This window comes from Oryzias melastigma, linkage group LG18 (genome assembly GCF_002922805.2).
Source record: "Oryzias melastigma strain HK-1 linkage group LG18, ASM292280v2, whole genome shotgun sequence".
NCBI classification, from domain to species: Eukaryota; Metazoa; Chordata; class Actinopteri; order Beloniformes; family Adrianichthyidae; genus Oryzias; species Oryzias melastigma.
Genome location: NC_050529.1, coordinates 1,766,497 through 1,794,290, shown reverse-complemented (window position 1 = coordinate 1,794,290; position 27,794 = coordinate 1,766,497). Strand labels below are relative to the sequence as shown.

At 43.2% G+C, this 27,794-nt stretch overlaps 3 protein-coding genes across 6 annotated transcripts; 1 reads left to right on the top strand and 2 right to left on the bottom strand.

Moving 5' to 3' along the window:
* Positions 1-251: 251 nt before the first annotated feature.
* rnf175 (ring finger protein 175) lies at positions 252-5,010 on the top strand. Of its 2 annotated transcripts, XM_024287937.2 has the most exons (9): positions 252-392; positions 647-684; positions 755-896; positions 2,247-2,401; positions 2,568-2,675; positions 2,747-2,867; positions 2,937-3,070; positions 4,109-4,210; positions 4,394-5,010. In XM_024287937.2, exons 1-9 carry the CDS (start codon positions 372-374, stop codon positions 4,512-4,514), a joined length of 942 nt encoding a protein of 313 aa, XP_024143705.1. In that variant the 5' UTR covers positions 252-371; the 3' UTR covers positions 4,515-5,010. The 2 variants fall into 2 exon arrangements, with proteins under 2 accessions (XP_024143705.1, XP_036072546.1); XM_036216653.1 differs by having other exon boundaries at positions 2,747-3,070.
* Positions 4,970-13,079, bottom strand: LOC112155905 (toll-like receptor 2). Of its 2 annotated transcripts, XM_024287938.2 has the most exons (12): positions 12,997-13,079; positions 11,626-11,891; positions 10,845-11,001; positions 10,620-10,766; positions 8,794-9,000; positions 8,574-8,696; positions 7,503-7,653; positions 6,687-6,851; positions 6,442-6,621; positions 6,217-6,357; positions 5,642-6,150; positions 4,970-5,562 (listed from the first exon to the last, which is right to left on the bottom strand). In XM_024287938.2, exons 2-12 carry the CDS (start codon positions 11,888-11,890, stop codon positions 5,196-5,198), a joined length of 2,412 nt encoding a protein of 803 aa, XP_024143706.1. In that variant the 5' UTR covers position 11,891; positions 12,997-13,079; the 3' UTR covers positions 4,970-5,195. The 2 variants fall into 2 exon arrangements, with proteins under 2 accessions (XP_024143706.1, XP_036072545.1); XM_036216652.1 differs by having other exon boundaries at positions 5,642-6,357.
* A 1,105-nt stretch (positions 13,080-14,184) lies between these two features.
* LOC112156495 (toll-like receptor 2) lies at positions 14,185-23,628 on the bottom strand. 2 transcript variants are annotated; one of them, XM_024288803.2, is made up of 12 exons: positions 23,566-23,628; positions 22,677-22,948; positions 21,119-21,275; positions 20,903-21,049; positions 20,541-20,747; positions 20,342-20,464; positions 19,388-19,538; positions 17,424-17,588; positions 17,171-17,350; positions 16,961-17,101; positions 16,381-16,889; positions 14,185-14,722 (listed from the first exon to the last, which is right to left on the bottom strand). In XM_024288803.2, the coding sequence occupies exons 2-12, from the start codon at positions 22,945-22,947 to the stop codon at positions 14,347-14,349; spliced, it is 2,427 nt and encodes an 808-aa protein (XP_024144571.1). In that variant the 5' UTR covers position 22,948; positions 23,566-23,628; the 3' UTR covers positions 14,185-14,346. The 2 variants fall into 2 exon arrangements, with proteins under 2 accessions (XP_024144571.1, XP_036072749.1); XM_036216856.1 differs by lacking the exon at positions 23,566-23,628 and adding an exon at positions 23,082-23,319.
* Positions 23,629-27,794: the final 4,166 nt, after the last annotated feature.

Sequence of the window (27,794 nt, the reverse complement as noted above, 5' to 3'; positions counted from 1 at the left end):
ACGGAACAATTGTCTAATTGAGCTTCATAATCGGAGAAATTTTGAGCAATTTTAAAGTTTTGTGGGGCCATTCACTTTATTTTGTTTGTGTACGTTTTTGTAAATATCTTAAACAAAATGTATCAATTAAAAGCTGAACCTCACCTTTTTTTATTTATATTTACCGTTTTTTTAAATCTTAGTTGATTTTCAGCATCAATACCAAACATTAATGTGTCCTTGCAACTGCGTTCTAAATTAGTAACCGGCACGTGTGCGCATGCGCGTCACAGCTCTCAATCTCGTCAGTTTTGGCCCTCCTGAGTCTCCGTAGCCGCCGTTGCTGTCAAACCGCGTCGCGTCGGCGCCGTGGAGGAGGCAGAGACGGGACGATGGCAGCTGTCCATCCTCAGGTAAACCGTTCTGTTTGTAGGACGCCGCTGCTGCAGCGCTAACACATTTAATGACGTCATCGCGGCTGTTCATGCTGCTAACTTTTAAGCTAACATTATAAACTAGTAGCCGCGCGCCCGACGTGGCAGTCGGGGACGCGCTTGTAACCGCTTTAAGGCTTCAGGTCGTTGTTCCCGGGTTTGGTTCATGTTCTGTAAGACGCTTTAACCCACTTTGAAGAGCCGCTGAGACCTGCTGCTATTTCTGCCTGCAGGACGACCTGCTGAAGATGACCCACAGGGAGAACTGGAAGTAAGTCCCGCCCCTTTCCCCAACACCACCATCACACCGTGAGACTGAGCTCTGCACTGTGTCCCCGCAGGCTGCAGCACGAGCGCCTGCACCTGAAGCACCGCGGCCACGAGGCCATGCACGCCGAGATGGTGCTGATCCTCATCGCCACGCTGGTGGTGGCGCAGATCTTGTTGGTGCAGTGGAAGCAGCGGCACCACCGCTCCTACAACGTACGTTTACAGCCACAGCTGGGGGTCCCACCATACAGTCACAGCATCCTCACACAGAGATGGGGGTCCTACGGGCCAACCAGGGGGCCCAGTGCCTAAACCCAGAGCAGGGGGGTCACACCCTACAGTCACTGCATCCTCACACAGAGATGGGGGTCCTACGCACCCGCCAGGAGGCCCAGTGCCTAAACCTAGAGCAGGGGGTCCCACCGTACACCAGGGCAATCACAGGATACTTACCCATATTGGGGTCCTACGCCCCAGCCAGGGGGCTCAGCACCCCAACCCAGAGAAGGGAGTCCCATCCTACACCAAGAGAGTCACAACATCCATACCCGTATACGGGGGTCTTACCCCACGCCAAGTGGTTCCAGCGCCACCACCCACAGCTTGGGGTCCCACTCTTTGCATTTGGACAAGGTAAAGTCGGGTCGAGACTTCAGGTCTGTCCACATGCTTTTATTGTGAAAAATGACTCGTTGGGAGTGTAAATGTCCTCCGAGTGTTTACTTTGAAAGTCAACAAACCAAAGAGGAAATGAGGTCAGTTTTCTTTATGTCCTTTAGCAGAGAGCTGTCGTCAAATCCCATAATTCTCTGTGGTCATAAGGGAAGTGATAATGGATCTTTTACAAAAGAACTGAGAATCATGGAAGCCTTAGCTGGTTTAACCTCCAACGTCCGTTCAAGAACCACAGGTTTTGTATGTAAACTGACTTAAAATCATGGTCAGTGATGCATGAATGTGTGAGTTTTGAATGCAGAAGCACAAATGTGTGAGTGTTTACACAGTTCTGAGGGTTCATCAAACCCTCAGAACTATGAAAAACTGAATAGTTTTTTGGGTTCATTGGATTCAAATATTTTATCAGTTTTTTATTTAATTGCTGATTTTTAATTTGTTATTGTACATTTCTTTTCTTTTCTTTCGATTCAGTGTTCTTTGTTTTTACATGAGCACAATTGGACGGTAACTTGTCTGTAAGATCTATTCTAGAGTTACAACTAGATTCAATCAGTTCTGATCATTTCCTAACTTTATTTCTTTAGTAAATTATCTTTATTTCTTGGAGTAATCAGCCTTCGAGGATGGTTTACAAAGCAGTAGCAGAATGCAACCACAAGAGGGCGCCATCCCACTTACTTTCACTGATGGCCAAAAACTGAGCACATAAAGATCTCATCAAACTCATCCTAAAACCGAGGATTCTGGGTGTAGTCACCATGAAGCCACAGTATAACAGTTATTAATAGTATAGTTACAGTTTAATAATATTTTTAATGTAAAGTAGTCTAAAAACATGACATAATAATGTTTAAATAGTCTAATCCCAGTGCTGCGTCTCCTCAGCTGGTGACTCTGGTCCAGATGTGGGTGGTTCCGCTGTATTTCACCATCAAACTGTACTGGTGGAGGTTTCTGTCCATGTGGGGGATGTTCTCCGTGGTCACCAGCTACGTCATCTTCAGAGCCACCCGCAAACCGCTGTCCTGCAGGACGCCCAGGTGAGTCTCCGCCCACGGACGTTCTCTCGGTTTAACTGCTTTGTTTATCATAATCATGAGCTGAACAAAGTAAAACTGACAAACTCAAGTAAAATATACACACTTCTAGGTAAACAGATTGAACTGGAGTACCAGCTGCTCCACTCTCATGTTTTTCTTGATCCAGGATGGTCTACAAGTGGTTCCTGCTGATCTACAAGCTGAGTTACGCCGTCGGGGTTCTAGGTTACCTGGCCATCATCTTCACCATGTTCGGCTTCAACGTTTTCTTCAGGTGAGTTTCTCCTCTGTGTCAGGAGATTAAAATAATCCAGGATCGAGATCGATGATGATCCCCCTGTGCAGGATAAAGGCGGAGGACTCCATGGACGTGGGCGTGATCATGCTGTTCTACGGTCTGTATTACGGCGTCATGGGGAGGGACTTTGCTGAGATCTGCTCCGACTACATGGCCTCCACGATCGGGGTGAAGCGGCGCTCATGCATCCCAGATGCAGCGAATCAATCTCTCTCAGTAACTCTGCTGTGTCTGCAGTACTACAGTAAGGGAGGAATGCCCAGCAGGAGCCTCTCCAACGACATCTGTGCCGTGTGCGGTCAGAGGATCCTGGTGGACGTGGAGGAGGAGGGCTTCATCGAAGACACCTACCAGCTCTCCTGTGGACACATGTATCCTCACACCGTAGATCCAGTTTGTTTCTGTAAAAGATCCGGATCGTACGCTAATATTTTGTTACCTGATGGCTAACTTTGCATCTACTGAAGATTTTTTTGATTTACTTTTTTGGAGTTTAGCTAATATTTTAGCTACATGCTAGCTTTCTTGGCTAATTTATCCTCTGCTTGGGTTTTATGGGCTATTTGGAGTTTAGCTAATATTTTAGCAACATGCTAGCTGTTTTGACTAATTTTGCATCTAATGATTTTTTGTGGCCTATATTGGAGTTTAGCTAATATTTTAGCTACATGCTAGCTCTTTTGGCTAACCTTGCATCTACTGAGGTTTTTTGGGGATATTTTGGTAACATGCTAGCTTTCTAGGCTTATTTTGCATTTACTGAGGTTTTTTGAGCTACATTGGCATTTAGCTGCCATATTAGCATTATGCTAGCTGTTTTGGCTAATTTTTCATCTACTGAGTCACTTTGTGTGGCTATTTTTGAGTTTAGCCAGTATTTTGCCAACATGTTAGCTGTTTAGGCCAACTATTCATCTACTGATGTTTTGGGGCTATTTTGGAGTTTAGCTAATGTTTCAGCCACATGCTAGTTGTAATGGATAATATTTAATCTACTGGGGTTTTTTTTATTTTTAGCTATTTTGGCATTTAGCTGTTATAGCAGCATTATGCTAGCCCTTCGACTACTTTTGGAGTTATTGATGTTTTTTAGGCTGTTTTGTAGTTTCGCTAATATTTTAGTAACATGCTACCCTTTTGGCTAATTTTGTAACTACTGGGCTTTTTAAGCTAATTTGGCGTTTAGTTATGATTTTAGCAATATGCTAGCTTTTTAGGCTAATTTTGACTTTTTTTATTTATTTTTTTTTAGGCTACTTTTAGACTAATAAGCTAAAGACTTTAAAGTTTTCCGCTGTCAGTTTCAGCACTTTCCGCGATCATCTCTATACAGTTATGTTGTGTGGTTGAGTCTGAAAGTTTTGAGTCACTTTGATGGTGTTTGCCTGAACTTACCTGCACAACTTCAGATTCCATGAGTTCTGCATCCGCGGCTGGTGCATTGTGGGTAAGAAACAGACGTGCCCGTACTGCAACGAGAAGGTGGACCTGAAGAGGATGATGAACAACCCGTATCCTTTTCTGAGCTCTGACTGCCTTTAACTCCAATAGAGGAAGTGTTCATCATGAATTCTGGAGGAACTTCTCCGCTGTTGTCCTTATTTTGGGGTGTCTGGATCTGAGTGCCCCCTCTGGTACAAAGGAAATCGAACCTGCAAATGAAACCTTATCCTTAATTCCTCCTCTGCGTCCAGCTGGGAGAAGACCCACGTCCTGTACGGCCAGCTGCTGGACTGGCTCAGGTACTTGGTGGCCTGGCAGCCCATCATCATCGGTGTGGTTCACGGCATCAACTTCTCCCTGGGCCTAGAGTAGAGCCCTGAGGAACGCTGCTGTGACTTTCAGCGTTGACGTGAGCTCTAAAAGACGCCGATTCGCGGTGCTGTTGGTGTGGATCCCTCAGTTTCCTGTGGAGGATTACCCAGAATCCCCCAGGTTTCTGTGAGCACAGAGTGCTGCCAAAGTCAAGAGAAACTTGGACGGTTGAAACGGTTCGTTTTTGCCCGTCACGCGCTTTTATTCGCTCCCTCCTATGTTGACACGACTGCCATGTTCCTTTGCACACGTTTGATACAACGGTTACATCATCAGACAGCTTTACACTCCATGAAGCTTTTGAAAGTGTTACGTTTATGCAGAAAACTCTTTGATTTTATTTATACCACGTCTGTTTTAAGGCTAATTTATTGTTTAAATGCATCAACGGGGAAACTTTAGGACATTTATACCAGGAAAAAAAACATTTTCAGTTAAAAAAAAAACAATTGTTGTTAACCGTTGTTGTATTTAATAAAATTTAGAATTTTTTTCACTTAGTCCTGGCTCTTTTTCGTAATTTACAGTGTTTAAAGTGATCAAACTCTCATAATGAATTAAAAGCTACCCACAGAGGACGTTTGACCAAAGGTCAAGTGTTAGTGAACACGATAGCAAATTAATTTAATCGGTTGAAAATTTACAAATATACTTAACAAATAGTTTGTCCTTCGAAACACTCTATTCTCCTCGCAAAGCATTTCGGAGACTCCTCCAGAACTCCTCCCTCCGCTCCTCCTCCTGAGGCCACTCCAGGTATGTGGTGGAGCTCATCAGCTTGCGGAGTTTGCAGAAGCGCTTGGGGACGTCGTCTTTGGTCATCGGCTCCAGCAGGATCAAGATGGCCTCGTCTCCACCAGCATCAAAGAAGCGGAAGTGGGAGAAGTCCAGCTCGTAGCGACACCAGGACGACCTGACGAAGTTCTTGGAGAGGACAAACACGGTCCGCCGACTCCGCTCGATGGCGCTCAGGATGTTGTCCACGATCCACTGTCCAGGAAGGAAGTCCCGTTTGTGGAGACAGAGGGTCAATGGCTGCAGGGGGTCACTGATGCAGAGGAACAGGGAACAACATTATGAAAGTCTGCAAAGACTTGGAAATGTGGAAGTCACAAAAAAGTATCCACCTCGGGTCCTCCAACTCAGGTACCAAGAAGTTCTCCACCCAGCTGGCATCTTGCTCGCTGTAGGAAACGAAGGCGTCAAAGGAGATCAGAGCTTCCGATCCTTCATCGTTTCTGCGTCTCTGTCGCTGCTGGGAGCTGCGCTTGGCCTTGAGCCACGCCCAAATCATCTTCAGGTACCAGAAGGCGTGAAGCCGCCACAGCAGGACGCACACAAGACTGGCGAGGAGCAGCGCCACGCCACAACTCACGGACACAAACAACACCTGGTGACACACAATGATGGAGAGATGGACTCTGCTCACAGACTCCCCCTGCAGGTAGAGAGGGGAGTCACAGTGGTAGCTGTCCTCTTTATCCGTCAATACAACGTCTCCGCCTCCTTTGAGGAGCAACTGGAGGAAGCCGACGAAGTCACAGGAGCAGACGAACTTGTTCTGACCCGCCTGGAGGTTTTCCAGTCGTCTATAAGACTGGAGGTCCGAACCACCAAACAAGTTCAGGGTGTTGGACTGGAAGAAAGAATCGGACGACGCATTCAGAACACATTCAAGTGTGAGAACCGATTTGTTTCTCACCCTCATCGTCAGTGTTTGTAGATTGGGAAAGAGTCGTCCATCAGGAAAGCTCAGGAACTTGTTCCCAGAAAGATGGAGTTCTCTTAGCAAAGGCAGGGACACGGTGAAGCTTTTCAGGTCATTGTTGCTCAAGTCCAAAACCTTAACGTTGGATGGCAAAGTCAGTACCGTGTATTTATGGTGAAGTATTACCAGGTCTATGAGGACTAAGTGTTTCAGCATCACCTCCAGGGTTGTAGAAAGACACGGCGTTGCGGTTGTCAGCTTCGCACTGGAGATGTTGAGGTATCGCAGAGGGGCGGGCCAAGAGCAGCGGGGGGGCATGGAGCAGTAGCCACCTCTGCTGATGTCCAAGTGGGTCAGTTTGGTGAGTCTGGCTGCCAGCCTGCTTATTGTGGACAAAGACTGACAGAGACACCTTCAGACCACAAGATGAGACACTCACAGAACATGTTGACTTCCAGACTCACCTTCAGATTGTTTCCACTTATGTTCAGCACTCTGAGGTCCGTCAGCGTGTCATCTCCATTGCACAGCATGTACCCCAGAGTCAGGTCTGTGAGCAGGTTGTCAGACATGTCCAGGTACTGAACATCCTTCATCAGTCTGGTTGAGTAACAGGACAATAGAAACAGCTGGATCCAAAACAAAGACTGTCATGAGGACAACATGGGGTAGAAGCAGCCTAACTGAAAGGGTGCCTTGAAAAGTGTCGACCATCACATCAATCATGCCGCAATTGCGCAGTCTTGTTTGCACTACAGTTGTCCGGTTTCTCTTGCGACCGTCTGCGATAATAGTGACAAAGTTCTGAGTGGGGTTCAAACTTATCAAGCCCGATGACACGATTGTCTCTATTCATTGATATTTTCAACATGGCCGACATCTTCCTCATGTACTTGTCAGGGTGAATGCAGCATTAACTCTTTAACATCAGAGCTTTAGCTCCAGTGTTGACATTGATTTAACTACTTTAACGCTTCAACCTCTCACCGTAATTCCAGTGGATTCTGTAGTGGGATACAAATCGTTTTGTGCTGATATGCAACGCAGTACAGTAGTGAAGTGTTTGTGTAATCAAAACAGTCACAGCTGCAGACTTAATACATTATAAAAAGGAACCGTAAACAAAGGAAAAGACTTTTTGAGATCAGCAATACTGGCATGAAGTCTAGATTTATATGGGAGCCGAAAAATCAAATTTTGTTGAGCCAAAGCGTAGAGCCAGTAAGTTCCTTTTTTTTGCACACATCAAATTGAAAACAACAGAAATGTCATGAATTTACCTTTGCATTTATGAGTGATATCTTCCGCTGGTTCTGCACCAAAAAATACAGGTTTCCTATCAGGAAAAATGTAAAGACATCCTGCAGCACCAGGTTCCTGACCAGGAATTCATCCATGCTTCTCAGATCAGTCCAGTTTGCTCCGGCCCACCTAACACCGAAAATCAGAAATGAAGCTGTTCCCATGAGTCTTCGCAACGTTTGTGAATGAAGGTTTATCAACACTACTTCATCCTCTTCCAAAGTTGTCATTTCTTATAACATTTCTTTAGAATCACACAAACAGATAAAATTCCTTTGTGTTTTCAGAAAAAAATGAGGATAAACGTTTGAAATACATGGCAGTCGGGAACCGTACCACTGGACTGGCAGGGAAGGGTGGTGGTTCACCTATTTTCAAGACGGGGCCCAACTACCAGGGAATCACACTTCTCTGACTGTTCATAGTATTTATGGACTGAATTTCTAGACACAGCCAAGGGCTGGATGGGATCTGGTTTGAAGACCACAGGATTTAATCTCTGCTCTTTGCAGATGATGTTCTGATGTTTCATTGAACCAGGAGCAGTTTGAGTGTGAAGCAGCTGGGATGAGGGTCAGCACAGCTAAGTCTGAGGCCATGGTTCTGGACCGGAGAAAGATAGTTTGTCCTCTCTGGGTGGGTGGAGTGCTCCTGCCTCAGGGGGAGGAGTTAAATATCTTGGGATCTTGATAACGAGTAAGGGGATATCTGTTATGGGGTAGCTATACTGGTCCGATGTGGTGAAGAGAAAGCTGACCCAGAAAGGCCTCAATTTACCGGTCAGTCTTGGTTCCAATACGGGTCCCCCCAGAGAAGCTGGAGGAAGTGACTGAGGAGAGGGAAGTCTGGACATCTTTGCTCAGACTGTTGCCCCCGCGACCCAGAAAAGAGTTCTGTCTTTATTACACAAAGCTCTACCCTTTCTGTCTGCTTTCTCTTTGATGAACTCCATCAGGTCTTCCTGTGGAGCTCAGCCTCATCAGCATGTTAGCTCATATAACATGGATCCTGTTGACAGGACATGGTTTTTCAGAGCCAGCCTCACCCACCTGCCCTCCCCCGTTACCGTCAGACCATCTATGGAAAGAGAGGTCAGGGGTGACCCATTAATTGCCATCAGGAAGCCGACCACAGCCTCGTCAGAGACAGTGCAGTTCCGGAGCGATAGGTGTCTGATAAAAGATATCACAGAACAATGTTCATGTTGGTTTTTCAGAAAACAAAAATCTGATTTTCTTTCCTCAACAGTGACATCTGAGTTTGTCAGACCTGGTCCTGTTGATGTTTGTGTCCCTGAGGATTTGGATTGGAGTCTTTGACGTCATATAGATGTCTTCCAAAGTCAAGTGCGTCTCAGGACTCAACACGTCATTGAGGACCGCTGAGACCAAGGAAGAGTCAGTCAAAAGAGGTCTTTGAAGGTTTAAGGTGAGGCGACCCAGAGGCCAGATCCCTGCCAAAGTACCAGATTCATATCTGCAGAGTGAAAAGAGAAAATGTCTGTAACTTTTGTACAAAACTTGACCATTCCAATAACATTCAGAGTTTTAAATGTGGACTTTCAGAAACGACAATTTACACAATTTGGATCAGTGGTGTCCAAAACTTTTTGCAAGAAGGGTCAGATTTGCTGAGGTGGAAATGTGTGAGGACCGGATATTCTATTAACTATTCTCATAACAGAATGTTAAAAAAACAATGTAATAAACATTTAATAGAGGTGGTGAGCTCTTCATTTCAGAACTCAAATAAATATAAATAAGTTTTTACCCAGATACTGTCAATGTTTTGCACCATTCATTCCAGTTAGCTTGTCATAGATACCATGTTTCATCTGGTTTAGTCCCTCTTGATATCAAACCCAGGTGAACGTCAGTTTCTTTGCCTTTTTGGCAAACACTTCTTTCGTATTTCCTGCAAAAAATATGCCAATTTCAACTTTTTCATGGGAGCTGTGCCCCGTCACTGTCAGCGTTCCTTTTCTATTCACAGTTGACATTTTAGAAATAGGCTAGAAAGTGTCACAGAATGGTTCAACAACAGTTTTGTAATGGGTTCACAGCAGCTTAAAACTCAATTCAGCCAACTGCAATCAAGAAATTCTACATACGGTTGTTAGAAAGTGCTGGGGGTCAAATTTAATTGATTTTATGGAAGGTGCCTGTGGGCCATTGAAATTTTAACACGTACCACATTTGGCCCAACTTCTAACTTTGATAACTTTTGCCAATACTTTGGTGAACTTGTCCTTTATTTGGATTACTGATGTCTTACTACTGTTCCTCCAGAGGAGCTGAAGCTTTAAAACAGAGGTGGGCAAACTTTTTGACTCATGGGGGTTCTAAAGGGTTCTAAAATTTGACGGAAGGGCCGGACCAGGATCAAATGCATGGAGTGTTTTGGTGATTCACCTTGTAAGAGAAACATGAAATCTGGGCCAAAACAAACTCAAATTTTAGTATAGATCTTTTGAAACAGAACATTTTGCCGTTTTTAATTTTAAAATGTGTGGCTTTTCTTCTTGTTTTAGTACCAGTTTCACCAATAGGTTGAAAAACCCCAAACGTAGAAAAATTCTGTGTTCATGTGGTGTTGGAAGGATCAGAAAGATGACTGTCCAACTCGAAAAACAAAAAAAAATCTTCCAAAACCACATGAATGCAGAAAAACTTTTTCCACCTAAAAGGTAATTTTATGTGTAGTGCACCATCTATGGGTAGACACTAGAATTACAGAGAAAATGATAATATAAGAACGATCTATATAGTTCACTCCAGTTTGGTGGGCCTGATTTGATCGTTAAATGGGCCCCCCGGCTGTAGTTTGCCCACTCCTGCTTTAGAACAATCTACTGTTTTCCAATAAATCCAGAGGCCAGTCTCTGTGTCAAACTGTCAGACATTAGCTTTTATTGTTTCATTGGAAAATTCTAATGTCTTGAAATGAGTCACGCCTTATTTTCTGGCTCCACCCATGTGAAAATCTGCCCCACTGGTCGTTCTGCCCAGAAGGGCTCCAAGAAATTTGAGTTTTCTGGGTCAATCACCCCCATTTTTCCAGTTTTTCACCTTTTAGTCCAATCAATTCAAACAAACCGGATCAGGTTGTTGGCGCGCAAAGTGAGTCGGTCCAGCTGAGTGACCCCTCTCAGGTCTCCTCTGCTCAGTTCTTCCAGAACCGGACCTCCAAACTCCAGGACCCTCAGTCTGACGAGTCCATAAAACAGAGAAGAACCCAGATGCCTGCAGGAGAACAAGGAGAAAAAACATAAACTGCACAGAACCTCCTTATTCTTCATGGTGGAGCTCCTCCCTCCTCACCTGTACGGGTTGTTGAGCAGGTTGAGCTGCTGCAGAGCTCCCAGCTCGCTGAACCATCGGTGGTTGAGGACCGTCAGCTGGTTGTCCGACAGATCCAGCTCCTCCAGGCTCCACAGGGAGCCGAACGCTGATGGATGGATGGAGGCCAGGCTGTTCCCTGGAGGACCATGAAACGTTTGTGTGAATAAATGAAGTCAAGGGGTTGCTTTTGACGTCACCGAACTTCCTCTCCGTCATGCTTGAGGGCAAGCGAACTGCCACTAGCCACACATCAACTTGGAGTTCACTGTGTTATTTCCTGTAAATTTGAAGTGCAATAATGGTCAATACCTGAGGTTTATATGGTGGTCTCAGCTGCAAAAACTGTGATTCAGATCATGGATATTATAGATCAACTACAGGAATACACAAACAAAAACTTGTCTGAGGGACTGGAGGAATGGAGACTCAATCAAGAGGACATGACTCAAACGATTCTGGCTAATCTTTGAGTTTGTTCGAATCATCAATGAGTTACAATTTTGTAAATTTTAGGTAAATATACACTAGTTTATGCATTTCAAAAGCTGCTGGTGGAAATATTTAAGAAATATTTCTGAACCTTACATTTAATCTGCCTTCAACCAAACCTTGAACCAAAGCAAGATCTTGGAGCCACAACTGATGTTGATACTCTCCAATTTCACGTTCATTCGCACTTTGTTCCGGGATTACCCTCCAACATGGCGAGTGAGCGGTTACTGACTACATAATTCCAACCAGTTTATAGAACGAACACTACCATGGAGATCCAGAACCCTCAGGAACGCATGACCTCTCAGGTCGTCGTCAGTCACTTCAGAGATGTTGTTGAAGGAGAGATCCAGAACCAGAGCCTCATCTGTCACTCTAGGGACTTGGGTGAATCCACGACATGAACAATTGCAGTGGAGCTGGAGGTCACAGCGAGTGCAGGAGTCCCTGCCATCATCCGTGTTGGACCTCTGACCCCAACACACAGCCAGGTGGAAGAACATGGAACACAAGCAGCCGAGTGAACGTCTCATTCTGCAAGGAGAGAGAAACCACAAGAGGAAGGAAATGAGATTTCCATTGTTCAGTCTGGGGCTGAAGGTCAGCGATGGAGGTGAGGGTTAACCAGCGAGGAAGCTAAAGAAAGCTGTCGGCTGTTGGAACATGACGCATGTTAACAACACTGAAGACAAGTCAAAGCCAAGACGAGACTGAATAAAGCCATCCAGATCCGCTTGTATGGAAAAAGGGGACAGGAACTCGTGTGGAGCAGGTCTGACTGGACTCCCTCCAGAACAAAAATCTGCTCGACCACCAGTAAACGGCCAATAATAACCCACGAAAAGCACCGATTAACCCAACCAGAACTCAGTCCTGGTCCTAGTGAGGCTTCATCAGGTATTACAACTCCGTAAAGCCTGAACGGAGAGGTTCAGTTTCAGTTTATTTTGAACACCAATAAAACAGTCAAACAAGAAACAAAAGAGTAACCAAAAGAACAGTACACACTTGATATAGTGTTCAAAAAGGGGTGGGAGGAAGTTAAAAAAACTTATTTAATCCCACCCTCTTAGCTAATTTAAATAATGCTACTCAAGCCTATCAACTTACTTTGTCTCAATAAAGGAAAAAAAGTCACAAAGAAAGAAAAACAGCATACACACATGGAAGAGAAAAAAAAAAAGATCCATATATATGTAAACACCTGTACACAATTGTATATACACTTATATGCCTGTACACTTACATATATGCACTAATCACTATACATCCACAATAGCCCCTCATTTATTTATGATTATATAGTCATTAAATATTTTTGACCTGTATTGAATTTTGAATAACCTTATTGATGGACTATTTTTGATTTTGTCTGATATACTGTTCCACAGATTGTTGAGATTTAAAAACTGTAACAAGTGGTCCCTAATGTGCAAAGAAAATGTGCTTTCATTAGAAAATGTTGCACCACTGTTCTATTGTCTGACAGCTGCTGTCTGCTATTACTGTTAGAAAGACGAGTAAAAACATAAATGAAAACATGTGAGGACAAATTGATAGAACACCAAAACAAGACATTAAAACCGATTTGATAAAAAGTTGTAATTCTCACGATTAACAAAAATATCTTTGTTCTTACCTGATTTTTCTTCTTTTTCAGTTCAGATTCTTGTGTTTCCACTGTTAAACTGAGGACACTAGAGTGACAGCTGCATGGACGTGAGCACAAAAAGAGGAAGTAGGCGTGCACATGACTTTCTGTGTCTAAAGAAATCCTTTAAATGTTTACACTGTCTCTGAATTGAATGCTTAAATGTTAGTTTATTGTATTCATTATCACAAATATACTACACATATAAACAAGAAAATGTTCACCCAAAAATGTAATAAAGTGTAATGGAAAAAAATGTGACCAAAAAATAAAAACAGAAAATCTCAAATAGGGAAAAAAAAACAACTTCAGAGGCTCAAATAATTTACCCTTGGATTAAATTATTGATTTTTTATATGTTCATGCAAACATCTAATTTAATATGTATTATAAAAATATAAAATCAGTGACAGCTTTGTAGGAAGGGGGGGTTAGAATCCCCACAACTCCTCTCAATGGATTGAGTCATTCTAAAGACTAATTACAACATCAGTCAAATTTTAGCAAAGCAAGTCGTCCCTGTCGGGAGTCTTGAGGGCCAAAGGGGACTTATGTACGCTCTGAGACTTCATGGGACACGCCGCACGCTGTTTGTCTCTATTGAGCTCTGGAGGGTCAGTAGTACACATAAACTCAATAATTAAGGTTAGTCTCATGTGACACTCTGGCAACTATGGAGTCAATTCGGCAACAGATTGGTTGAACAATGTCCTTATGAAGCGGGTGCATTCGCTCCAGCTCCATGGGCCCATGATAGACTGGTGACCTGTCCGGGGTGGATCCCCCCTCGCCCAAGAGTAGCCGGGACAGTCTCTGGCGACCTCCGCGGCCCCAGCGGGTTTAGAAAATGAAGTTCAGAACGAGAACGTTCGCATCATTCAGACATGTTGGTTTGTATTCTACTCGCTGGTCGAGTCCCTGAAAACGTTACGCGTTTTCCTATCAACTGAAAAAAAGTTCTGCTAACTTTTTGTTTAGTTTCTGTTGAAGTTTAAGCTTGTTTCGTCTTTTTCAAAGTTTCATTTTGTAGAAGCATAATTTTTGTTTATACTTTTTAAAAAGTAATTACCAATTTTGTTAATATACTTGTTGTTCTGTCACTCTCAAGCATTGTTCAAGTGTATGTCCATTTTAATGTTTGTTATGTCTTAACCAAAAACTGAGTTATTGTGAGAAGCAGATTGTTTTGGAGAGACACATTTCTGCATCATCAGTTTTTAATTTTATTTAAAAAATGACTCAAATTCCACATTCATAAAAAGAGACAGGGTCCCAGGACAAATCCACGAGGAGCCAACAAGGTCTTCAAATGTTAAACCGTAGATCAATGGTGCTTTTTCACTCGTCTCCACTCAAAGCACAGCGAAGACTCCTCCAGAACTCCTCCCTTCTCTCCTCCTCCTCGGGCCACTTCAGGTATGTGTTGGAGCTCATGAGCCTGCGGAGTTTGTAGAAGCGTTTGGGAATGTCGTCTTTGGACAGCGGCTCGAGCAAGATCAGGATGGCAGCGTCTCCTCTGGCGTCAAACAGCCAGAAGTGGGAGAAGTCCAGTTCATATCGGCACCAGTCGGACTGGACAAAGTTTTCAGACAGGACGAAGACGGTCCGCCGACTGCGCTCGATGGAGTTCATGATGTTGTCCATGATCCACTTTCCAGGTAGAAAGTCCCGCTTGTGAAGGCAAAGGGTTAGAGGCTGCTGGGAACTGGAATCACTGCAGAAATACAAAACATAGGATTACACTTTCCTAAATCGATCCCCTTAGACCTGACTGTCAGGAAGAAAGGCATTGGGTCCCAATTTTAGGACTTTAGTTTAACCAGATCAGATTCAAACGGATCACCTCTGATCCTCAGGACCAGGAGTGTCCAAATCCAGGCCTCGGAGGTCGGTTTCCTACATGTTGTTCAACAAACTTGCCGTAGAATCTTCTTATTCAACACGTTCTCACCCTCGACTCGTTTCATATTGAGGTTTGGTTAAGGACCCTTCTGCGTCAAAAATTGACGGTTACGGTGTCCCCAACTCATAATTTTTTTAAATTGAGGGTCTGCAACCCTTGGTATGCGGTACCGGATGCAGTACAGCACGCTGACTGGTTCTCAGGAAACAGCTGGTACCCTAACCCAGCACTGGATGCGGGAACCAGACAGAGTACTCGACTCAAACCAGTATCAGACATGGTACCAGGCGCAAACTGCTACAGGATTAGGGTACCGGCTCTGGGTTAGGGTGCAAATACCCTAACCCGGCACCAGACGCAGTACCAGACCCAAACTGGTACCAGACACGAACCGCTACTGGGTTCAGGTACCAATACTGGTTTAAGGTGCTGGTACCCTTACCCAGTACTAGTACACTAAACTTAACCTGGCATCGGACGTGGCCGGTACTGGTACCCTAAACCGGTACCGGGCGTAGTATCAGACACAACTGGTACAGGATTAGGGTACTGGAATGTTACGTGTCCCAATATAGGACCGCTCCAGTTCGCGGCCGGGAGGTTTGGGACCCATTCAAATGGGAACACCCAAAACGTCAAAAAGTGACACGGAGGGAGGAGTCCTTAACCAAACGTCAATATGTGACGAGTTGAGAGTGAAAATGTGTTGTCTAGTTGACTAGACACACCTGATCTAGGTAATCAAAAGCAGCTATAACAGGGTTTCTAAAAAAACCAGCAGGAGGCCGGCACTCGAGGCCTAGATTTGGACACCCCTGCTCAGGACAGACACTCTTCAACTAGGCAAATAGCTGCTCAAACTTAGTAACGTACAGCTGCTTTTCTTCACTTCAGAGTCCGTTGGAATTTTGGAGATTGCCTATACCAAGAATAGGCAACTCTAGGCCTCGAGGGCCGCAATACTGCATGTTCTCCAACATTCCCCTCCTCTGGCAAGTTCTAATTAGCTGGACACACCTGAACCAGGCAATCATTCATGAGTAGGGCTTGATATCTGGAAATCATGCACATACTGTGGTCCTCGAGGCCGGAAGTTCCCTATTCTGGACAACAGTTGAAGAGTTCTGATACTTTGAAGAGTAAATGTAATTTTGTTTTGGGAAAATCTCCGGCACTCTAGGTTTAATGTATATAGAACCTCTGATTACTGATAACCTCAAAATGGGTTCATGTTGTTCATCTTTTAGCAAAAACAACAAATCAGCAAAGTTTACGCCGGATGTCTTTCCTGACTCGACACTGTATTTTATCCAGGCTGGGGACAGGCACAGGGACCCAGACTTAGGCTGTGTTGGAGCTACATAGTTAGGCAGTAGTGATGTTCAATTGCAAAGTGAACCGAGGTTTCCTGCGTGCTAGTCCTACACCCAACCAACCCAAAACATTAGTAAAAAACAAGGGACACATACTTCGTCCCCTCCAACTCCGGTACCAAGAAGTTCTCCACCCAGCTGGCATCTCGCTCGCTGTAGGAAACGAAGGCGTCAAAGGAGATCAGAGCTTCCGATCCTTCGTCATTTCTGCGTCTCTGTCGCTGCTGGGAGCTGCGCTTGGCCTTGAGCCACGCCCAGATCATCTTCAGGTACCAGAAGACGTGAAGCCGCCACAGCAGGACGCACACCAGACTGGCGAGGAGCAGCGCCACGCCACAACTCACGGACACAAACAACACCTGGTGACACACAATGATGGAGAGGTGGACTCTGCTCACAGACTCCCCCTGCAGGTAGAGAGGGGAGTCACAGCGGTAGCTGTCCTCTTTATCCGTCAATACAACGTCTCCGCCTCCTTTGAGGAGCAACTGGAGGAAGCCGACGAAGTCACAGGAGCAGACGAACTTGTTCTGACCCGCCTGGAGGTTCTCCAGTCGTTTGTAAAACTGCAGGTCCGAACCACCAAACAAGTTCAGGGTGTTGGACTGGAAGAGAAAAACACTGTGTTCATCAAGGAACCCCAGAGGATTTACAGGAGAATAAGATATGATTGTACCTGTATTTCCAGCATTTGCAGATTTTGAAAGAGTCGTCCATCAGGAAACCTCAGGAACTTGTTACCAGAAAGATGGAGCTCTCTTAGCGAAGGTAAGATCACTCTGAAGTCCTTCAGGTTGTTGTTGCTTAGATCCAAAACCTGAAAACCATGAAACGTTACATGAAACCAGTTTTCTTTAGGATCTAGACTTTGTGGTCCAGTTTTTACCTCCAGGGTTGTGGGTAGGCAGTCTGTTACTTTGCTCAGCTTCGCTCTGGAGATGTTGAGGTACCTGAGGGTGAAGGGCCACGAGCAGTGGGAGGGCATGGCGCTGAAGCCACTTCTGCTGATGTCCAGATGAGTCAGTTTGGTGAGTTTGGTCACCTGTCGACTGATGGTGGACAGAGACTGGACAGAGAAGGTCAAACCCTCAAGCATGAAGCTCAGAACACACATTAGCATTGAGGCTCTGGGGAAATACCTTCAGAGGGTTTCCACTGACGTTCAAGACTCGGAGCTCCATCAGCGTCGGTTTTTGGTCACACAGGCTTTCAGTGAGAGTCATGTCACTCAGAAGGTTGTCGGACAGATCGAGGTACTGCAGGTTCACGAGCAGCTGGGACGTCAGACAGGGCATGACGTACACCTGAGAGAAAGATCCATGTTTATATGGAGCAACTGAAACTTTAGGAATCAAAGTAACAAGTAAACATTCTTCTTATATTCTTGTTATAGTAACAAAAGTCAAAACCTTCAAAATGTCTCTTCATTACACTAAGAACAAGACGAGAGTTTGATCTGAAATTCAGTTCAACTTATTGAACTAAAGAAAAGCTGTTATAGCTGTTGAAGACAATCAACCACAGAGTTTTATGGCTGTTTTTACCGTCTGGCAAACCGGTCATTAATCTGCTGTTTAGAGAAGATCCACATGGTTTGAACTTTGCTTTAACCCTTTAACGCCTGAGCTTTAGCTGCACTTTTCTTTGAATGACCGTATCGTACCATCAGTTCTACGATTAACGTCATTCCAGCGGATTCTGAAGCTGAAAAAAGCAGCTTTGCCCTGATATGAAACACTTTACGTTAGTAAAGAATCCGTTTGTAATTACATTAATTGCAGAAATTAATTGCTTCCTGTCGTTGGCCACAGCTCTGTTATTAAATGTTTATGGAACACATCATGAACATGACATCAGTTATCCAACACTACAAGACATACAAGCAAACCGAGTAAGGATGGGAAACTGCTGAAAATAGAGCATACTGCCACCTTCTGGAAGAGTTATGTACAACCGTATCACCAAAGAAAGTAATTAAAGCAGGGATGTCAAACTAATTTTGGTTTGGGGGCCGCATTCAACCCGTCTGATCTCAAGTGGGCCGGACCAGTAACATAGTAGCTAAATAACCTTTGTTGAACTTGTTATCTGTAGCTTTGTTTTTTTCTTAGTTGGAAAAAATGCCTCAAACAACCTAGTAGTCTAAACACTTATTATTACACTTTCATTCACAGAGTCTAATGCATTTCAAATAAAAAGGGTTTCACTAAAAAAAAGTGTTTATTCAATTTTATACAGACTGAATGTTTTACATCTGACATGAAAACAATCCTGATAGTAATCTCAAGAGGGGGCTATGGAAAAAAGTAAATACCGTCTAAAATATAAATGTGTTAATCAATGAAAAATTTAACTAAATTAAACTTGCAAACATTTTTGTCTTAACCTCCCTTTCCCTCCCAAAACTCGGCATGGTTTGGCCTTCATAGTGTTTATTTCTTGATCTCCCGAGTTTCCTTTGCTCCCCCTGGTGGTGGAATTGCATATTGTGGTAACAGAACCATAACTCGCCACAAGAATGGGCTAGAAACTTGCTTTCTTCTTTTGAAAATTTGTACATATTTTTTTCTTCATAACTGGGCTGGATTACACCATCTGGCCCGTGGGCCGTATGTTTGACACCCCTGAACTATAACAACCAAACATTGAGCTCTAGCAGGTATAGGGGTCCCCAGCCATCGGGTTAAGGACTTGCACTTCATTTGGGACCACATAAAGGATTGGTTATAGGTTTCAGTCCAGTGTTCACTGGCAGAATGTGTTTGTTCATTGGTGAATTGGTGAATTGGACTGACTCTAAAAGCGCTTTGGGGTTTAAAGCACATGTGATATCTAAGTATTCACCATTTACCAGTGAGATTCTGAGGAATGTTTTATTTTAAAAAACTAGAGGGGGGGTATGTACATAGCTTACTAACATCCACTACCTTCCTAAAGCAACGACACCAAAGTTTATAAAAACAAACTTTGAAAAGTTTCTTTGCACAGAAAACAGAGGAAACATATAAAAGCCTTTGATTTTTAAAGCTAAAGAAATCTGCATTACAGCAGACAGAAGATGGACAACAAACAAAAATGAAACCAAACTTGTTTTCTTCTTTACCTGGGAATTTATGACAGACACCTTCCTGGGGTAGGTGAGTAAAAACTTTAGCTGAATAAAAGAGGTGAACAGGAAGACGTCCAGGATGACGACGTTCCGGAGTAGGAACTCGTCGATGCTCCTGTGATCCGTCCAGCTGGCGTTTTCCCACCTGCCAGAAATCCAAAACAGGAAAATCTTGAAAATTATTCTAAAAAAGCAAATAAATTCAAAAAGTTTCCATTTTTTTAAATATGGGTGAAGGGTTTTTTAGGTCCTTGGAGGGTCGTAAAAGGAAATCTCTTAGGGTTCGTACGGCCTCCTCAAGTGACATCAAACAAATGGAACGTATTGATCTGTGTGTGGTAAGTGTTTTGTGAAGTATTGGTGATTAGGCACTCCAAGTGGCTAATTTCCTCAATTCTAAAGGTATGTTCACACCGCCCTCAAGGGGACATGTCCAGTCAGAATGTGTGTTTTGAGCTTCTGCTTCCAAAACTCTCTCGTCCACCCAATGCTACAGTTTCTATAATCTTTTTAATATTCTATGTACAAACACCCATTGAACTTGCAGTGAAAGTTAAACCAGCTCAACTTTGACCAATCAGAGACTCAGATGTTGTGACGTTCACAGAAGTGCTATTTGTTTGAAAATGTATCATGGAGGAGACATTCATAACTGGGTTTTGTGCTGTCTTTTATGTCTTTTATGTTGCTGTGAAAGAAAAACTCTGGAACAAGATTCACCAGATTTACTCCGCTACATTTCACACCAAACCTTCCCCAACTGTGAGGATAAACGCTAGTACCGAATAGAAGAAAAAGAAGCCCCTCCCTGCTTGTCCAGTGTGAAGACTATAGACTGAAGAACTCTGGACCCTCTGGATGAGTGGAGTGATGGATAGATGGATCAACTTGGACCAAACATGGTGGTCAGAATGTCTCTCATTGAGGGTGAAGGTGTTTGTTCCTCACCTGCCTTCACCTGTCAGAGTCAAATCTTCCAGAATAAGGTTCGTCACCGGGACTCCATCGATGACCTCCAGCATGTCAACGATAGATTCATCGGACGTGGAAAAGTTCCGGAAGGTCAGCTGTCTGAAGAGCAGCACCACAGACAAATGAGTATTTACTTTATTTAAATGTAGTAAATGAGAAAGAGAACAAGATCCACCTGATCCTTTTCTGTGCAGAGCTTCTGAAAGCCTGAGCCGACTGGCTCCCAATCAGATGAAAGTCCTCCAGAGTGAGAGGAGTTTCAGGGTAGGACACGTCCCCCAGCACAGCCGAGGCCAAAGCCGTGTTGGTTAGTAGTGGTCCACGAAGGCTTAAGGTCACCTGACCCAGAGGCCAGATGAAGGATAACGCACCGGGCTCATAGCTGCACGGAGATACATTCCAATAAACTCATTTTAGAACCTTATGTTTTCAGAATTTAAGCTATTTTTATTAGAAACTCGAAAGCAATTTATTTTTATTATTGAAGGTTTTGGTGGTTGAAGATTCAAAGACACAGTAGAACGAAACACCCAGAACCTGATCAGGTTGTTGGCACGCACAGTGAGTCGGTCCAGCTGAGTGACCCCTCTCAGGTCCGCCGTCTTCAGTTCCTCCAGAACCGGACCTCCAAACTCCAGGACCCTCAGTCTGACGAGTCCATCAAACAGAGGAGAACCCAGACGCCTGCAGGAGAACAAGGAGAGAACCAACAGAACCTCCTTCTGCTTCACGGTGGAGCTCCTCCCTCCTCACCTGTACGGGTTGTTGAGCAGGTTGAGCTGCTGCAGAGCTCCCAGCTCGCTGAACCATCGGTGGTTGAGGACCGTCAGCTGGTTGTCCGACAGATCCAGCTCCTCCAGGCTCCACAGGGAGCCGAACGCTGATGGATGGATGGAGGCCAGGCTGTTCCCTGGAGAACAAAGAGCTTTTATGTATTTATTTTTTATGCATTCTCCTTCCACTTTCCTCATGGAAAACTGAAACCTAAAAGAAAAATCCCAATTTATTCTAAAATACAGTTCAAAACAATTCAAAAGTGTCAGTGTTGGTGTTTAGTGTTGAAAATTTAGCGTCAAAGACGTTCATGGATCTATGAGCCTGCAAGTGGATGCATCAAAAGTAAGAAACTTGATGGTTCTACGTTACATCTACAGGGGTTTTCAAACATTTTTTCATCTGCTCGTTTTACAGCGATTTATATCAAGAAACGTTCAGAAATCATCATGTGAAAAATGTTACAAGACCATAAAAAACCCATATTTTTACCGGAGGGGGTCTTTAAAGAGGAATTGACCAAATAAAACAGTTAGAAATGCTGTCATGGTTGATTTCTGCAGGCGACTGTGACTCCGCCCATTCTCCTGTGGATCCTGTTCAGTAGTCACAGCTGCCTGCACTTTGGGTGATTAGTCACAGTGTATTTAAATAAGTCTCTGCTCTCTGAGCCTGTTTGGCTATGAATTACATCTTTGTAGATACATTGTTTGATCTACGCTTGTGCTTTTCTCTGCATCTGTGTTCTCACCTGCTTGTCCGACTGTGACAAATATGGTCCTTTCATTTGTGATGACCTTCCACTCTGCTGTCATTTACCATCCTCCCACCCACCCCCCTATTTACAATGTTTTACTGTATCAGCATCAACTCAAACTCCAAAATATTATATAAAAGAGGGAGGATTATGCAAAAAAATTAAGTGAAAACACCAAGCGGAACAGTTAAACTTAGGACAGAGTTTTAGGGCCAGTTTACAAACATTAATCATAAGTTTAAGTCTTATGAGAAAAAAAGTAATAACTGTTAAATAATGAGAATAAAGTCATAAATGTATTACTTTCAAAGTCATAGGCTAAATGTATGACTTTAAATCTCATTCATTTAAAAGAAAAAAGTTGTAAATTTACGAGAAAAAAACACGTACATTTCTTAAATTAAAGTTGTAAATTTACAACTTTGAATCTTGTAATATTTTTCCTTTTTTATTGCTTTTATTATTTTGGTAGCCCTAATACTCCATTTTAAAAACCTAAAGTACACATTTTACCTTCCAGTGGTGACATAAAATATCTGATAATAATCTGTTCAGCAGAGAGTTTATGTTCCTCAGAAAGGAAAGAAGGATGGAGGTGATGCAGTGCAGGAGGTCCATGTTGGAGACTTAAAAACACCTGCAGTCTAACAACACTGCATTACTGCGCTTGGATCATACTGAAGTCTAGCTATAATTGAGTTTTCGTGTGATGTTTGATACTGTGTGTTTTTATTTCATGGAGGACAATAAGTGATATTACTGAAAGCCTCTGAGGGTTACCGTGGAGATCCAGCGCTATCAGGCGTGAGTGATCCGTCAGGTCATCCTCAGTGATGGTGGTGATGTTGTTGAAGGACAGGTCCAGTCTCAGAGCTCGGTCCGTTACCGTGGGAACGTGTCTGAATCCACTGTGGGAGCAGTTACAGGAGAGCTGAAGATCGCAGCGTTGGCAGGACGGCCTGTCCCCGTCTGTGTTTGAGGTCTGACCACAGGCCCAGGACAGGAGGAGGAGGAGGAAGAGGGTACAGCAGCGGGCGGCCTGGAACGTCATCCTGTGACGTGAAACAAGAGAAAACGGCGGTAGTTTAGGGAACGCAACATGTTGGTAAAGCTACAAACACACAGACTTTTGGAACATCAGTTCATTAAAAAGTCTTTGTAAATATGCATTCTGTTCACGCGTACCTAAAAACGTCTTTACAAGTGTTTTTGCTCTCCAAGGTCAACCCAATGACCACACTTCAACAGCTAAATCAGGTCAAACTTTGACCAATCAGGGACTCTGAATATCCTACATCAGCCTTCAGTGGAATCAGCTGTGGACGTGTGGACGAGCTGCCAACATTTCTCCATCAGACCAACTTTTTGAGAGTTTCCAAAGTGTTACCACAATGAATAATACCATTAATTTAATACTTTATCAGATTAAACTGACCTCTTTCACACTTCTATAACAGGATAAAGCAAATTGAAGGTTACAGCTGATTTAACAAACTACTGAATGTCTGAACAGCAGATGAAGCATCAGGAGCTCCAACCACTGGGAAGATGAAGTAAACCAACCGTCACTCTAAAAACAGGAGGATACTAAAAACCTCCAACACTGATGGATGCAGGAACAAGAAACCGTTTCCTAAATTAATTCCATTGTGTTGCTTGAAGTCTTTACCTTCTGCTGGATTCTCCTTCAGGCTCATGGACTTGTAACTTCTATGGCTTCCGTTGCTTTAACACTTTCTACAGTCTGTGGAACTTCCTTTTTCAACATTTGTTTACGTGTGCGCCAGCCAAACCACTTCTGCTCTTTAAAATGCAAAGCTGGGGGGTACATCACTCTGTGGAGCCAAACCTGCAAAAACATTCACGTTCGGCTCAGAAAATCCAAATTCTTGTTTAAATTGTTCAGATTTTATTGTTTAGAGTGGAAACCTGATCTGATGGTGACCGTAAAATGATTTATTATTTTACAAACGGGAAGTGAAAAGTCACCATCTGGAGCCAAGTCTGAAAAGAGGTAGTGAAAAGTGAAAATGAACTCTGAGAGGGAGTCCTTCTGCCAGTATATGTAAAGCATGTGAACTAAAAAAAAAGTTTTATTTTCAGACAAAAGACAAATTGTCTTGATAAAAACTAAAGCTGTGAGTGACTGTTGTATGAAGCTTTATGGGTACTTCCTGTTACAGACAGACAGGGTCTCCAGAGTTCAGGGGTCGTATAGAAGTGACTCTCTTTCTGTTTCAGCTTCTGGATGAAACCATAACTGGTCAAAGAGGACGTACAGAAACCACCGGAGGCAGTAGAGTTAGGTAGCATTACTGCAACAACAGTTTTATTCAAGTAGAAGTCAGAAATCACCAACTGAACTTCTGTGGTTTAAAGTCTGAAACTGAGTCAAACGGATGAGAAGGAAGTTTCTGGTTTCAGTCGTTTTACCAATATCCAAATAAACTAAACACACATGGACAAACAAAACTGTTCTCTGTGACTTTATTGATCTCCTCATGTCAACGGTGTTTGATGCATTTAGTCAAAGCTCAATTATTCTACATTGCCCAGTACCGATTACTTCCTTCTACTGAAGTTATTTACTGAGTATTCTAGAGTCTCCACACCTTTAAATTGATCAATTCTAAAAGATCTACTCATGTTTTATAGATCTAGAAATCAGGACAAGACTCTTTGTACTGCTGTCTAACTGTGGAGCCACAAGGGGGTCCAGGTCTGGGTCTCTTCCTGTGCCGGTCCCTAGCCCGGATGAAATACAGGGTTGTATCAGGAAGGGAATATCTCTGCCAAAACAAATGTGTGAAGCAGTGGAAGCTACTTCAACCACTAGATGGATGGATAGATACAATTTAGAGATCTCACTGATCTTGATTACCTAATTACAGACAAATTGGCTTTTTTATTAGTAAAATTGCTTTAATGTAATTTTGAATCAGTAACTAGTATATTTTATGATACGAATATGATAATTCTCAATAAAGTGTCCAGTTCTATAAATTAATGGCTGTTTGAGGCCTGATTGTGTCAGACGGTCCATTCATTTCTGATAATGCTCACCTTCGAGAGCATTATCCTGTCTGTACCCTAGACACTTTCAAAAAGAAACACAAATGTAATCAATTATTAGTACTTTAATCATATTATATTTGAGTTTAAAGAGTTTTTCACAAAAAGAGGACTATTTGATACTTGGTGTGATGATCTGAGGAAAGTGCTAATAATGCAAATCATCATGATGGGTTCAATAAAGCAACATTTCAGGGAGCAAGCTCATCTCTTAATGATTGTTTTTGTCCAGATAATGAAGCAAAAGTTTGTTCAAAGAAACAAAGTTTAAATAGTTAAATTTTTGGATTACTCAAATGTTCCAACAGTTTCTTTCTTAATAGTTTGAGATTGTAAAAATCAAATACATATGTATATACTGAGGGGCCAGCACTCGTACCTTCCTAATGTCTAGAGCAGAGGTGTCTGAGAGAGACTGAATATCTAATAAATTGACGGACAGAACAGGTGAGGGTGATGAGGATAGAGAGTGTAGCAATGACCTAACAGGTGACAGCTGGTGGAGGTCAGACAGGAGAACATGACATAATCAGTAACAGATGAGAAATAACAAGTGGGCCCTCGAGGCCTGGAGTTTGTCACTCCTGGATCAGAGTGTAACCTAATCTCACCATACAAACAGAAGCGTCCATACCTCATTAGTGGGTGTAACTTCCATTAGACCTACTGATGCTTCCCTATACTCCTACTACACGACAATGGTACGCTCCATTTTTATGACGTCCCTTGAGATGGTCGTACAAGCCCCAAAGGAACTGCAAGACACACCTGTGCTCCACTTAAGATGGGACCGGTCCGCTCTACAACCCTTCATGTACCTGGACTACCCACAAACCCACAGCATCCGTACAAGGCTAAATTGAGGCTCGAAACCTGTAGATGAGTGTAGATCAAAGTGGTACCACTCTGGCCGTTTGGAATAAAGTTTAGGTATGAGTTGTTTGGCTAAGCATTCACATAAACAAAACAACCTGACGTCTGTAAGTCACTTCAATTAGCTAACTTTTCTGGTCCAAGACGCCTACAGTAGTAAACGTCTAGTTTAGGGAATTCCAAGTACTCATCATAAAACCTTCATTAAAACAATGCGTATCAGCATTTCTCATCCAAACTATAGTTTGACTTCAGTATTTTATCTCTGGTATCATTCAGTCAAATATCAGTTACTAAACCCACTTTGGCCTTAATGTCTAGATCCTCCCTCCTCTTCATCTTTGTTCTGCCATCCTCACGACGGGTTTGAGTTTCGTCATTTTTCATACGGCCGACATTGTTCCCTCTCTTTCCTCTTTCTCTCTGTTTCTTAGAACTATTTGTACCTGCTACAATAGACGTCACCTGAAACTTAAGATACAAAAGATGCTTTAAACAGATTAATGCATGAAAATCTGTGAGAGAGTCTCTTTGTGGAAAGGTTAGAGGCTCAGGCTCGGCTGATATCCAAGGCCGTTCATATCTGTGAGTTTGTAAGGCAACACGTCCAGCAAGTTTATTTTTGCACTTGAATGGATGAATGAAGCAGCACTTTTATGCCCCGTAGAAAATTCCCACCATCGCAACAAAGAAAAGGAGTCAAGTAGAAGACACAAATAGAAACACTGTTCATGGAATTCAACATTCAGGTGTTTGGAGTTTTCTATCAGGGACGTCATTCCTTTCAGTTATAAACATATTATTTCATGTTTGTACTCTCTGCAAACTGGAAAAAATAATATTTCAAAGCAGAATTAACGTAGACAAAAATGTTTGTCTCTTCTCATTTGGTTGTACGCTACCAGAAAATACTCTCAAATACTTTTCATCCCACTTCTGAAGTGTTTTATCTTGCAGTGTTGAGTTGCAGTGTTGGGCTCAATCCTGTCAATTTCAGAACCATCCGTCATTTCTTTGTCCTACTCTAAGATTGAGAAGGAGATGGCTAGCTCGTCATCTCTGAGTGGTAAAGATCCCTAGAGGATCATCTGTGCTCCTGCTTTTGACCGTGGACCTCGTTTCCTGCTCGTTTTTGGCCGTGGACCTCGCCTCTGGCTCGTCTTGGCTGTGGACCACGCCCCCACCTCTCTCCCGGTAATATCTGGCTGAACTCTATTCAAATATGTGGTTGCAGAGTTAGATAAGCTATTTCCGCTTTAACTTCTTCTTCTTTTCCCTTCAGGGGTCGCCACAGCGAATCAGTTTCCTCCATCTAAGCCTGTCTTCAGCATCCTCCACTCTAACACCAGCCACCTTCATGTCTTCATTCACTGCATCCATAAACCTCCTCTTTGGTCTTCCTCTAGACCTATTGCCTGGCAGCTCTAGATTCAGTCCTGGTAAATCTCCTGTCCGTCCTGAGAGAGGATCTCTCCATCATGTTACATCCCCAAGGTTTCTTCTTATTTACCTGGAATCTGTTTTTTTTTTTAAGTTTTTCTTTACTGGGAAGGAGAGTCTAAGGACAGGGATAATCAGTTTACCTTAGTGTGTCATGTAAACTTAATAAATTCCAAAAAAAGAAACTTGTTAAGGTGTTTCAAACCATTAAAAAAAAACAACAACACTTCATAACGGTTGGTTTTCCACCTGCCTCCTTGGAGCGATGTTTCAGATCCACAGGTTTTATATTCATTGTTTCTGTTTGGAACAGAATAATGAGATCTACTGAGATGTTCTGGTTTGTAACCTGGAAATTTTTCGCTTTTTTTTCAAGTTTGCTCCACTAGCCCCTGATGGTTATAGGGCCGTGGAATATAACAGTTTTCTACTTGGCTTTAAGGCCTCGGTTAGTCCCGTTCACTCATGCAAACACAGACACTTTGAGACATGGACAGGCAAGTATTTATTTGT

Coding starts and splice junctions, on each gene's coding strand:
- LOC112156495 (XM_024288803.2), bottom strand. CDS start 22,947: ATGACGTTCCAGGCCGCCCGCTGCTGTACCCTCTTCCTCCTCCTCCTC. Junction 21,276..22,676: donor GATAGCGCTGGATCTCCACG/GTAACCCTCAGA, acceptor TTTGTTCTCCAG/GGAACAGCCTGGCCTCCATC. Junction 20,748..20,902: donor CGTGCCAACAACCTGATCAG/GTTCTGGGTGTT, acceptor ATCTCCGTGCAG/CTATGAGCCCGGTGCGTTAT.
- rnf175 (XM_036216653.1), top strand. CDS start 372: ATGGCAGCTGTCCATCCTCAG. Junction 2,402..2,567: donor CTGTCCTGCAGGACGCCCAG/GTGAGTCTCCGC, acceptor TTCTTGATCCAG/GATGGTCTACAAGTGGTTCC. Junction 4,211..4,393: donor AAGAGGATGATGAACAACCC/GTATCCTTTTCT, acceptor CTCTGCGTCCAG/CTGGGAGAAGACCCACGTCC.
- LOC112155905 (XM_036216652.1), bottom strand. CDS start 11,890: ATGAGACGTTCACTCGGCTGCTTGTGTTCCATGTTCTTCCACCTGGCT. Junction 7,654..8,573: donor ACGGTAACGGGGGAGGGCAG/GTGGGTGAGGCT, acceptor TTTCGGTGTTAG/GTGGGCCGGAGCAAACTGGA. Junction 5,563..5,641: donor CCTGAGTTGGAGGACCCGAG/GTGGATACTTTT, acceptor CCTCTGCATCAG/TGACCCCCTGCAGCCATTGA.